This window comes from Nannobrachium achirus, assembly GCF_963921795.1.
Source record: "Nannobrachium achirus genome assembly, chromosome: 2".
NCBI classification, from domain to species: Eukaryota; Metazoa; Chordata; class Actinopteri; order Myctophiformes; family Myctophidae; genus Nannobrachium; species Nannobrachium achirus.
In genome coordinates this window covers 52,278,990-52,291,956 of record NC_137811.1, presented here as the reverse complement: position 1 = coordinate 52,291,956, position 12,967 = coordinate 52,278,990, and the positions used below count along the sequence as shown (strand labels likewise).

General features: G+C 44.9%; 1 protein-coding gene across 1 annotated transcript in view; it reads left to right on the top strand.

The window, feature by feature from the left end:
- The window catches only part of vps13b (vacuolar protein sorting 13 homolog B), a 495,502-nt gene that overhangs the window by 232,344 nt on the left and 250,191 nt on the right, over positions 1-12,967 (top strand). The window contains exons 23-24 of the mRNA XM_080748468.1: positions 5,689-5,923; positions 8,557-8,786. Coding sequence (XP_080604594.1) covers positions 5,689-5,923; positions 8,557-8,786 — 465 coding nt within the window. The remainder of the gene's footprint in view (positions 1-5,688; positions 5,924-8,556; positions 8,787-12,967) is intronic.

The window sequence follows — 12,967 nt, the reverse complement described above, 5'->3', positions numbered from 1 at the left end:
GTATGACGGGAGCATTTGCAAATCGCGGGAGCCAACAGTCTGGCCACGCAAGACTACTCTTGTCCTCACTCCTTATTTCCTCTCTCAGCCATCTATACTGAGTTTGCTTATCACAAGTGAACCAAGTTTTTCTATTCTTCAGCAGATATTTGGATTCCCCAAAAAACACATCTCTCTCTCTGCTTCTTTCTTTTACGCACGCACGCACGCACGCACGCACGCACGCACGCACGCACGCACACACACACACACACACACACAAATGTTTCCTGCATCCTGTATATATTTATTTGTACTGTATATATTATATTGTATAGTACCCCAGCAGTTCTCATCAGAGGGTGTTTGTCTGTCACTGGTTTTATTCCACATTGACCTGAACCCCACAGAGGGTAAAGTTGTGTAACAGATATTCCACACTATAATTACACTACTGGCTTTATTATTTGTGCCCATTTCTATGTGAAATTTTCCTGCTGCCGCACTTGGAACAGCTGGCTTTCCACAAGTTTACCCCAACGGGCAAAAAAAGAACATTCCACTATCCTATTAGGGATAAAAATATAGTTTGGCTCACTGCACTGTTGGCTTGTGAGTAACACAGTGCAAATATGAACCTTTGCCACCCAAGCATGTGACAGAACAAACCGAGTTTCAGGTCCACCTGGCATACCTGTCAGTTTTCTATAGCAAGACATTACACATGCTTGCTGGCATGCACACACACACATGCTCTGTATGTGAAAACATACATTCACACACATGAAAACCCACTCATACACACACACACCTGGCACACCTGTCAGCTCACAGTAGGGGACATTGTCCACAAAGGCTAACTGCTTCCAATGCAGTGTTTATTGGCCTGTTACAGAGCTGTTAAACACAATTGTGGAGAATTCCAACCACGACCCTGCAGAACCTCAGCTGAACTTTTACCCCTGAAGCAGTGGACTAAAACACACACACACACACACACACACACACACACACACACACACACACACACACACACACACACACACACACACACAGCACACACAGCACACAACTCTTTTTCCAGTGTGTTGTGTAACCCCTGAGAGCCTGTCAATCCTTGTGCACTGTGTGTGCAACCTTAAGCCCCTCAGCGTCACCCTAAACACAGACCCTGCATTCTCCTCCTGTTCCCATCTGCTGTGCTTTCTCCTCTCCTCTGATCATCTCTGCCCCTTTCTGCTTCCTTCTCCACCCTAACCCCCCCCCCCGGTCTGCTGGTCATCTCGTCTCTCCTTCAGTCCATCCCTCTCTTCCTTTCTAATTCACTTAACTCCATCATTCCTTTCCTGTGCTCTCCTCTCCTTCCCTCTAAAATTCTCTCCTTCCCTCTTCTCTCTCCCTATACCGTACATCCCACACTCTCCTTTCTTTTCCTGCCTCTCTTTCCCTCTAATCACTCTATCCTCCCCTTTGTTCCCTCCTCTTGCTCTCATCTTCTCCTTCTTGTCGTCCCTCTCATCCCCTTACTGTATGTCCTTCCCTCCTCACCTCCTTATCTCTTTTTTCACTCCTTCCCTCTCTCCTTCCCTCTTCTGCCTCTCTCCTTCTGATGCCCCTTCTTCTCTCTCCTCATTTCTGTTCCAGTAGTGTCATGACTACACAGACTTTCCATGCTGAGTAGATGCATGGTCATGGTACAAGGACCGGACACAAACAGCCTGACTTCAGCGGTGGGAGGGATGACTTGAGGGTAGGATGGATGGAGGAATAGAGATGGATAGAGAGCTGGAAATCTACTGTCCCCTGAAAATCTACTGTCTTGCTTATGGCAGGACTTGTGAAGTTTTGAAATGGCATATCTGTATACAGGAAAAAACACACACAAATAAATATGCTTTAATGTGAGGGGTCAAACTAGGGGTTCTGCATGAATCTGAATCCATTGCAAGCATTTGTTTTGCACAAAAACATTCCTTGGGCTAAAAACGGCCCCACAAAACTATAGTTTATTGTCATCACTCATCAAACTACTTAAAGCATATTTATTTTTGTGTGTTTTTTCCAGTATAGCTACAATGGGACCCCAACTTTCAGCAGCTGTCACAGATTCTCCTATAGGGAAACTGAATTTCAGTCTTTGTGAGATGTGTTACTAGACACCTTTACAAACACATTGGTGAACTGAAGACATTTCTTGGTAAGGAATTTATTTAAGGACTGGAATTTCTTTCTGTAGATATTCCCAGACTATTTTGTTCTAATCCTCCCTTGCCTCTGATCTCTTTCTCTGCCACTGATGTGTCCATTGTCTCTTTTCTTTCTTCTCTGTTTCTCTCTCTCTCTCTCTCTCTCTCTCTCTCTCTCTCTCTCTCTCTCTCTCTCTCTCTCTCTCTCTCCAGATTTATCACACTTTTCAACTTCCGTCTGTTCTTAGCTCTCTTGGGCGGATGGATGGATTTTATTTTGTCATTGAACACACGTGTTGAACAAAATGTACTTGATGACATCAATCCAATTATAAATAAACAGTAGAAAGTCAGTGTATGTCTGTATCTATGTCTATATCTCTCTGCTTATCTCACTCTCTCATCTCTGTCACTTTTGGCTTTGTCTCTCTCTCTCTCTTGAGTGTGTGCGTGTGTGTGTGTGGGTGTGTGCGTGCGTGAGTGCGTGAGTCACTCTGTTGAGCCATGAGACCACAGAGTGGAAGCATTGGAGAGGTGTGTGAGGTAAACCATGCTGGCCTACTGTATTAGTGGTGGACCAGAGAACAGGGCGGAGGATAAACCTGCCAGTCCTCAGTGGGTTGGATGCTGCAGGTTCCTCCACCACACAACATAGGGCAGCCACTCCCATTTAAAATCATGCGAGCCGGACGGCCGTTCGGCTCGTATGATGCTCATGAATGGTAGTGTACCCTTACTCCCCATGTCTTTCCTATAAAGTGGTTGCGAGTTCACAGCAGTGTTGGGTCCTATGAGACTTGTTGATTATGGGGTCAGATGTTCATCAGTGGCTACAGCCTCTGATGTCTACCCAGTGTGTGGGAATGCCCAGCACAGTGCTGTTCCTCTCTACATCACTGACCTAAACTCCCTCACCCAAGAGAAAAGCAAATATTACTTTATCCACGCGTCAACTGCCATCACCCTTGGATGGACTCATGCACAGTTGCCACTGTGAATTACACTGTTTGTTTCTACGTTTTTTAGCTGTGGCCAAAAGGGGGGGGAGAGAACTCTAAAAGCCCAGAGATTAGTTTTCTATCACCCAGATTTAGAACTGATGTATTTGTTTTTCCATTACGTTACAGTAGAGTATGTAGGGTCTTTGAAGTATTTAAACCCATTTTTGGACACATTGTAAACATGTAGAAACAGCGGTCGCTATGCCCTGTGAAATGCCATTCAGATGTTGAACTTTTTTCCTCTGTTGTCATCTGTGAGATGTTATCTTACTGTTGTTAGCATATGATGTGGCCAATGTCTTGCTAGCCTAAACCTGACATCATCCCTGGTAATGTATTGCTATGGGCAACAACAGTCAAGTATTACAAAGTCACAGGCCAATGCTATTAGAATATTATGTTTTTTTTATGCATAGGTACAGTAGTTAAACATTTGCACTTCTCTCTGTGTGTTAGTAGCTATTCTTAATGTTGCTTCAGTGCTCTCCTGGCTCGTTCTCCTAGCTGAGTATAGTAGGCTACTATAACTCTTTGGTGTGGCAAAAAGCCACGCCGAATTACTCAAATATTTAACCTGTGTTCAATTCACCATATCTACTTTCTCAGCATGCAACAATTTAAATATTTACCATTTCACTTTGATTGCATCAAAGCCTTGAAGTTTGATATGCAGAATTAGTCAACCATCAGGTACACTGTGAGCCCTAGAATGGCTTCAGGTGGTCATTTATATGCTGGCATATACAGTGGGATACTTGTAATCTGAAATGATCCATTTGAGGTGGCTAACGTATAAGAGTATAATATTTCTCTGTGTTTGTTAACGTCACATTTATCATTCAGTGTTGCAGTCATTTCTAAATTATGCTGTTGCGGGGCTATAGCTGATGTAGTGTTTAAACCACCCACCTCTTGAATAATATTTCCTTGTATTACATTAAATCATATCTGAACGTTACCTCCTGTTTTCCTCAACTCTGTATCTCACATTGATTACTATTTGAAAAAAAAAATTTAAAATATGGCAACAGTGACTGTAACATTCCATCTCGACCGAATCATTTGGACTGTTTTGAATGTGTGACGAGGCCAAGGTGTCCAGCAGGACAGCATTAGCTCTGGTGCAGGCCAGAGTCACAGTGGTAAGCCCAGAGGTTTCCGTGCGTCTGCCTGCTTTACAGCTTAGCCCCACCAAGATCTGCAACAGACCAGGCAACGTCAATGGCTTTCCTTCCTGCAGGCAGCCTCTTAAAAGGACCAAAGCCGTACGTGTCAGTGTGTGAAAGTGTTCCCATTTCAAACGGCTCTTTGAACAGTAATCAAAAGAGGAAGCAGCGTGAGACCAAATGTGTAACCATAATCCCTTCACTCTCACTCTCTCTTTCTCGCTGTCTATCCCTTTCTCAAAACACCTTGTCTTTCTCTTGCTCTAACTACCATTATCAGTGTGAGAAGTAGAGTTAGAGCACATATAACGTGTGTGTGTGTGTGTGTGTGTGTGTGTGTGTGTGTGTGTGTGTGTGTGTGTGTGTGTGTGTGTGTGTGTGTGTGTGTGTGTGTGTGTGTGTGTGTGTGTGTGTGTGTGTGTATTCAAGTATGTGCATATTTGTTTTATAGTTTGTCTGCATTTCTGTACATGTTTTGTAGTGAGGCTCATTGCAATACAGTTGCCCCAGTTTAACACTTAAACTGTCTAGACACCTTCACCAGACCCAGGTCTGGATACCAGACGTTCTTATTCTCCGTCTGACACACACACACACACACACACACACACACACACACACACACACACACACACACACACACACACACACACACACACACACACACACACACACAATGTGTCCAGCGGCACCTGCTGTCTGCCCCTTGGACCACATACTCTCCTCTCCTTCCTGTTAACTGGCCTTGTAAATCAGTACAGACCCAGTCTAATGGAAAAAGACAAAGCACCATTACAACTGAGACAGGTTTAACACCGCTCCTGTCCTTACTGGCTACTGGTTACTGACCTGATGCCTTGTGTGGCCTGTTGTGAAGGTGTTAAAGCCAGCAAACTGAAATGCACAGATTAGGCGCTATTAAGATCCTACAACCCTCTCAGAGGTGGTGTACATTTGTGAAGACTACAAGTTGTTTTCATCACTTCATTTATCCATGCAACACCCGTTATACTTTTGACTAATTTCCATTGGGGTCACCACAGCGGATCATCAGTTTTCATATGGTTGTGCATGTGCACCATAAACACTAAACAAATCATAAGAGTCAAATACTTAATCTACCTTTCTTCTCCTCCACTTTTATACTGTCACACTTCCCACGACCACACATACTACAACAGTGATATAGTAGCCTGGATTGGCCAGACTATACACTAATGCAGCTAACTAACTGCATTATAGCATCCCCACCTTGTTTTAACATGGGTGGATTGCTTAGCTGTGCTAGGCTAGTGATATAGACTCTGAAAGTCTTCTCTCTCCACCCCCCCCCCCCCCCCCCTCCTTTTCTTCCAGTTGGAGCTGCAGTCATGCTGCATGTTCCTGCCCAATGACAGCCTCCCCTCACCGAGCACCATCGTCTGTGGAGACATTCCCGGAACCGTCCGCAGCTGGTACCACAGCCAGGCCTCCATGCCGGGGACCCTGGTTGTCTGCCTACCCCAGATCAGTGTCCTCAGCGCTGGGCACAAGTATATGGAACCCCTGCAAGAGCTCCCCTTTGTGGTCTCCAGACCTATCCTGGAGGAAGGTACGTTCTCCCATTTTGTCGACATGTCATATCAGATTAGAGTCGTCTGAGGTGCATTGCACACTGCTGCATCTCAACATATCTTATAGAGGCTTAATAGTTTACCTGGTGTTACACTGTATGATACTGTAACTATGAAATGATAATGAATCAATAATTATAACTGGATAAGAACTACAATGCAAAACAAAGTTTGTGACAGGTCCATTGGAATAATGGTCTTCGTCATGTGAGAAGAAAATAAAAGGGATCTAATACAGCAGGCAGGAGCCAACTTTATTCTGAGTTCTGAACTGCTAAATTAATGATATTATTCCAACAGCAATAGGCTCCATCATGTGAATTCATTATTATTATGGCCTTTTTGGAAGGCTGAGCAAACCCATGACCTAGTAGTCCTCATTTACCATGACAAAAGACAAACAAACTAAAGTAGGGAGACTTTGGAGAGATAGATCTTGCACATGTGGCCTACACACCTGGCGGAGTTGACATAACCAACACTTAGACTGTCGCTCAGTATTTACCCTACAGAAGAAGAAAGACTTGGGGCACCCTTCTCTTTTTTTTCTTTTCCCTTGCTCTCTCTCTCTCTCTCCCGGCTCTGAGATGACATCAGCAGCGGGCATGTGCACGTTTCAGGAAGGACGGAGGGAGAAAAAGCGAAACGACAGCAAAAACAGTGACATCAGCGGCCTTGTCAGTGTTAGCGTTAAAATTAACAACCCGTGCTTTTTAGTAATTCATTCCTCTCCTTTGAAATAGCTCTTCATCTCTCATGTTTAATGCTCTGGATCAAAGCGTGCTGGCCACGGCGCGAGGGAAATGTGCTCTTCATGGCCCCGTGCTAGCGAACAAGCTCCCAACTCAGCTTGCTTCTCTCTCTCTCTCTCTCTCTCTCTCTCTCTCTCTCTCTCTCTCTCTCCCCCCATTTCTTTATTTCTCTTTCTCAATCTTTTTTCTTTTCCTCTCTCATACTCTTTCCCTCCCTCCCTCACTTCTACAACTCACACCAGGGTGGGCAACTCTAAATCAAGAGCTTCCCGTCAGGCAGTTTGTCTCAGACAGAAAGATTTGGAATAGACCCTGATTCTTAGTGTCTTTTGATGGGGATCCCTGCCTTGCTCACTGGGTGCAGAAGCTCATTTCGGGGAAAGACTACCACTCCTCGTTCAGAGCCGCTTTCATGTTTTCCATAAAGCTGCTGCATGCCGTGTAATTGGCTTTGATTTGAAAGGTTGAGACTTCAGTGGAAAGGATGATTGAGTTGACTTAGAGCTTTTGATAATGACTATGATTGATTTGTGGTCATGGGTTATTTTTAGCCCACTGTATTTTAACTCTGCCCTCACTCTCTCCTCTCCCACTTTTCCTTTCCTTACATCATTGAGCTTCTCTCAATCTGCTTCTCCATCTGCCTCCCTGCTCTTTCTCTGTATTTCCTCATACCTCCACTACTGTCTCACTCTTTATCCCCCTTTTTTGCCCTTGTATATCTCTCCTCTCCTGATCCCCCTTGTATTACTGTCCTCTTGCACCCCTACTTATTATTAAGTGTGCCTATGCATAGCATGGGGACACTTCTTGTTCTCGCTCATATTTACTTACTTACTTAAGTCTGTCCATACGATTCCCCAAAGTTTGCCACGCTACTCCTCCCACAGTTTTTGCACCACACACTCGCGCCATATGTCAAATCGACCGGCTTACGCGGGAATCGTGTGCTAGTAAGTTGCTAAGAGAAAGGTTCTATAGTTTAATTGATATTAATTTATTAGTGAATTAATTTTCCCCATTGACTTATAATGGGAATCGCAAAACTCACATTCAATTATTTTTCTCTCGCAAACCATAGGGGCTACAGTTTCAAGACTTGGAGAGGAGGTTCATAATGATTTCAAGGATTAAATAAAAAAGAATAGTGTCATTTGGCCTCATGGTGGCGCTATAACAGCCCACTTCACGTTTTGGCCTGTAACTCTTGAACCGTAGGTCGGAAAATTAAAATTATTTTTTCCCCGGATTCCTTGGGTCAAGACGCATCTCCCGATATAGGCCACGCCCATTTGCGTAGGGATAGATTTTCCGCCATCTTGAATTTTCTCCAAAACACACTTTTTGCTCGTTTTCCTACATATTTTCTTCAAATGTCTTAAAAAACGGTACACATGATCTATAAAGCCACGCGATAAACATAGTCAAAGGATATTTCGATAGTCCGTACCGTTCGTTCGTAACGCGCTTCCAAAGTTAGCGGGAGGGGCACGTTTCGCAAACGATAGCCATAAATCACAAACAATAGGTTGAGTCAACACTGAATTTCAACCACAGGTCGGGGGTGGCATACTCAACGGATCCCCAAAAGCATTTCCACTTCGACCCCTAGGGGGCGTCACGAACGCGCGAAACGTAACCGTTTCGTGCCAGAACGCGTTTTTCAGGGGGACCGACCCTCTCACAACGAAACGCAGACGACTCGGCGGATGGTCTCACGGTCCGAACCGCTGCGCGAGGTCGCGCATTTAGCGAGCTGCAGGCACACTTGTCAAAATTGACTCTGTCAATTCTAGTACTGTATATACCTCCACCCTATCTCTCTGATTAACCCCCACCCCCTTTTTGTCTCCCATTAGGTGATGCGTTTCCGTGGACTATAAGCCTGAGTCAGTTCAGTGTGTATACTCTGCTGGGTCAGCAGTGCAGTCTGAGCCTGCTGGAGCCCATGGGCTGCACCTCCACGCTGGCCGTCACCTCCCACAAGCTGCAGACCCCTGTGGCAGGGGCCGCCGAGGGACGACACTCTTTCGTCGTGTGTCTGCACGTTGATCTGCAGCCTGTCCGTGTTAAATGCTCCAACCCACAGGTTAGTTGGATGTAAGTGCGCAAGTAAGTTAATCAGATGGGCTGAGCTATGGGAATAACATTACCAGTATCCAGTCTAAAACATAATCTGTTTCCCTAAGATGTCAGAACATCAAGGCTTTATTATGTCAGGGTACCCTTGGGTATTCTACTGGGATATGGGTTCATTTTCTGATTCAAAGGTGTATGCCCCACATTAAAATAAAACTCATTTGGATGAGTATATCAAGCAGAAATTCCATGTGCCCTCAAAGTTGTTCACTAATGTCAATAATTCAACTACTAACCATGATGATATCAAAAGTTCAATTCTGGATGCTCTGATTCCCCACTTACAGAAACGGTTTCTGCTGCCATTTTACTGGCCTGCCAACTTCCCCTTCCAAATGTTAAAATGACTGGCCATACTGTAATAAACTTAACGTGACATATGTCAACTGATCGGTACACCTAGATACTGTAGTGCAGTACTTTAAGTACTTCATCACAGATGCACTGTGCTGTTCCTGAATGTATCCAGTTTCCTAAAGCATAATTAATCTTCTCCATGCAGGGGTGTCGCCAACATAACACAAAGTAATCAGGGCGGACGAGAATCTACAAGCTATCAATAGATCTACAAACTTACACTTTTACGTAGTAGCCTACCTAATCATCTTTTAGAGCTCTTAGGGCTTAAGTGTCTTGCTCACAGACACTTTAACACTTTGACCGGAGCAGGGAGGCGAACTTAAAATAGCAAAAATAGCTGATCTACAAGCTCACAACACGATGTACTGTGAGCACTGCATCGCCATTTTCATTATTCGTCATTCAAGTATATAGGGCTTAAGTAGACTTTGAGCACCGAAACACCTGTGTTATGATGCAACAGTATAGGGAGATAGATTCATACATTAGGCAGTTCCAAGCATGCAGTCCATCATCTCTGTTACCCCTCACGGAGCGTTGTGGAAACACTGAAACACACGAAACCCTGCCAGGGCTCACGGCACTACATGGCAAAGCCTTCCAGCCTCATTGTCATCTTGTTGATGTAGACTGTCACACAGATAAACAACCTGCCTCATCCTCAGACTTAACTTGATTTGCAACAAAGTAGGGGAGCGTTTCCCTGTTTGTTTTGATCACATGGTTTCAAAACGTCTGAGCTTCAAGTGAACGAGGGAGGGAATTCCAAGATGCATCATGGTTGTTTTTGCGGGGAAGTTCTTTCTAGGAAGAGCCTGATGTAACGGGACAGATTGGATACGGAACATGTTTGCCTCCTGATTAAGGCCTTTGTGTTGTTTTTCAACGCTCCGTTACAACCCCATAATCACATCTACATGTACCATTACACATATGTCTTTTTCTGTATTGAATTAGCTGTATTGGATTAAGGTCCTCTGTAAACATTTAATTGGCCGACCTTTTGAGTGGTCACGTTCTTAAGTGACTCCTACCACAGTGACGAGCCATGGCCACATTCAGTGGAATTGGTACCAGAAACAAATGAAAGGCCTTAATGTGCTAGTGGTGAAAGCTTTCCCAGAGAAGAGGAGAGAGTTGGTTGTTTATGGGGGGAATTATTCACTGCTTTGTTCCCTGTTTTTCCCATTCAGAAAGACTATCTGTGCCTGGTAAAGCTAAGAAGGCTTATCGTGACTTTATAATGAGTGATTATTATCCCTGCCAAGGCCGGAAGACCGAAGGCGAGGGATTAGGTTTTCACTCCCGTGAGTCTGTCTGTCTGTCTGTCCGTCTGTAAACAGCTAATCTCGGGCCCACAGGACCGATCGGCATGAAACTTTGCACACAGTTTGATCACATGTAGTCATATCAGATTTTCATATCATTTCAAATGGCTCCAATTGGCTTACAAAGGTTGCGGGAGTGGCCCCAAATCGTGAACGTAGTGCCCGTTTGCCTTGCACCTTTGCACACACATTCCCACTAGGCCAAGGAAGAACCATCACACTTTGAATTTTAACTTTGTCAAATTGACCTCATGGTGGCACTATAACAGATCGTAACACAGCCCTGAGTAGGCAACCCAGCCTGGTGGGGATCTCCGTTCCAAGGAAAACACCTTTCTTGTTAGCTTTGTGCTCAATGGAAATGAGAACACAGCTCTCTCCTCTCCTCTCCTCTCCTCTCCTCTCCTCTCCTCTCCTCTCCTCTCCTCTCCTCTCCTCTCCTCTCCTCTCCTCTCCTCCTCTTCTCTTCTCTTCTCTTCTCTTCTCTTCTCTTCTCTTCTCTTCTCTTCTCTTCTCTTCTCTTCTCTTCTCAATCCCTCCCTCTCTCAGTTAATTCCCAACAGGAGTTGGGTTATAAGCTAATAGCAATTAGAAGCAGCTCTGTAAGAACTGCTGCCAGAGGGTGCAGAACAAAAAAGGGGGACCTCACACCACTGAACCCTTCTTCTAATTAGCCCTGCTATTTGTGGGAATGTATGTGGGGATGTCAAGAGAGCTGCACAGTTGCTACACAGTCAGTGCCACCAACACAGGAGGTTTGCCTTGTGCATACCAGGGCCTGGGAATGATGAGGGTGAGAGCCAAAGAGAAAAGAGAGGACGGAGAGAACACAGAGAACACAGAGAGAGAATAGTTTAGAAAAATCACACCCAGTGTGAAGTGAGCGGTGCCTTTTATGAGTTAATTTCATTAAACGTTCCGCGAACATACATAAAACATATATACTAAAAGAAAAGTAAGGGGGAACATGGAGGTATTTAGGAAGAAGCCAAAGAAGAAGACCGAGAAGTGTGAAACAAGCACATGCAGGCTCAGAAGAAGGAACGAGAAAGGAGACCACCAGCTTTGTTGCATGTTTGTGACAGACGCTAACGTCATCCCAGACCAGAACACCCAAGGTGAACTGTCACATCACGGAGTAGAACACACATGCATGCACACATGCATGTGCGTGCACACATATACACACATACAGTCGTCATTTCAATGGCTTGCACACATGCTTTGTTGAAACGCACATGAACTCACTCACACATACACACAATACTTTGTGGCAACAACGTTGGCTGATTAATGACTGTATAATGCAGCAGTCCTTATTGCTGTAGATTGAACAGTCTGGAGTGACACGGCAAACCATGGCATACCACAACTGTGGTAGCAGAGGAGGACGGCCTTCTACTTACTCCTTTGATATGCAGTGCTGCAATATAATAAATGATCATGTAATCATGTGTAAACTAAATTAATCTATTGTAATGACTTTATGTCATAAACTAAATTATACTGTGGTGAATGGAAAACATGAACTCGGCACATGGAACAAACCCTGAGTGCTTCTAGGGCAGCACACAACTTTGAGGGCAGCAAATACTGCAATCTGTCCAGTATTGGTACCTGCATGTGCATGCGCGTGTGCGTGATGGGAGATTACTGTGAGCAGTGTGTAGACGGACAAGGTCAGGTGCTGCCCTCCAGCCTTATCAGGACCATCTTGAAAATAACAGCCACTCACTCACGCACGCACCACCACAACATCCGACTTTGACACGTAACCATTGAGCATTCCGCGAATACACACACACGTGCGCAAAAAAATGAGCTGCCAAACAAAGTGGACAGCATGTCAGATTTGTGTGGGTTTTTAAACGTTGCACTGTGTAGATAGACACGCGAGCTCTGGCCATGTTGCACGCTAACGCGTCTCTCATCTGTGTGTTTTTATGAATGATTGTGGAAGCCTCTGTTCAGTCTCCAGTTCTCACTACTGCAGCCCTGCTGATCTGCACAAACCTCAGTGGAGATGACAGGTCCTTGGAGGACGCAGCCCTCCAAATGTTCTGCTCACTGCTCAGGAACTGCAATGTGTATTATGTGTGCATGAGTTCATGCAAGAAGTGTGTGGGTGGTGTGTGCGCGTGCGTGCCGGGTGCATCCATGTGTAACAGCACTGGAAGCAGGGCCCAATCTGCTCGCTGACCTGACCTGGCAGCAGTAGCTCATCTGGAGAGAACAACTGACCATACTTTGTACTGTCACCAAGCTGGGATAGATGAGCAGGAAAAGAAAGAGAAGAGAGGCTGGGGGTAAGGGATCGACAGTGGAAGATGAGGGGGAAGAAAAGGAGAATGAATGAGGGGTGGGTGCCATCAGAGGACTAAGAATAACAGATTAAGACCGGGAGAAGGAGGAAGACCTTTTTAATTTCATCTTATTAAAAGGA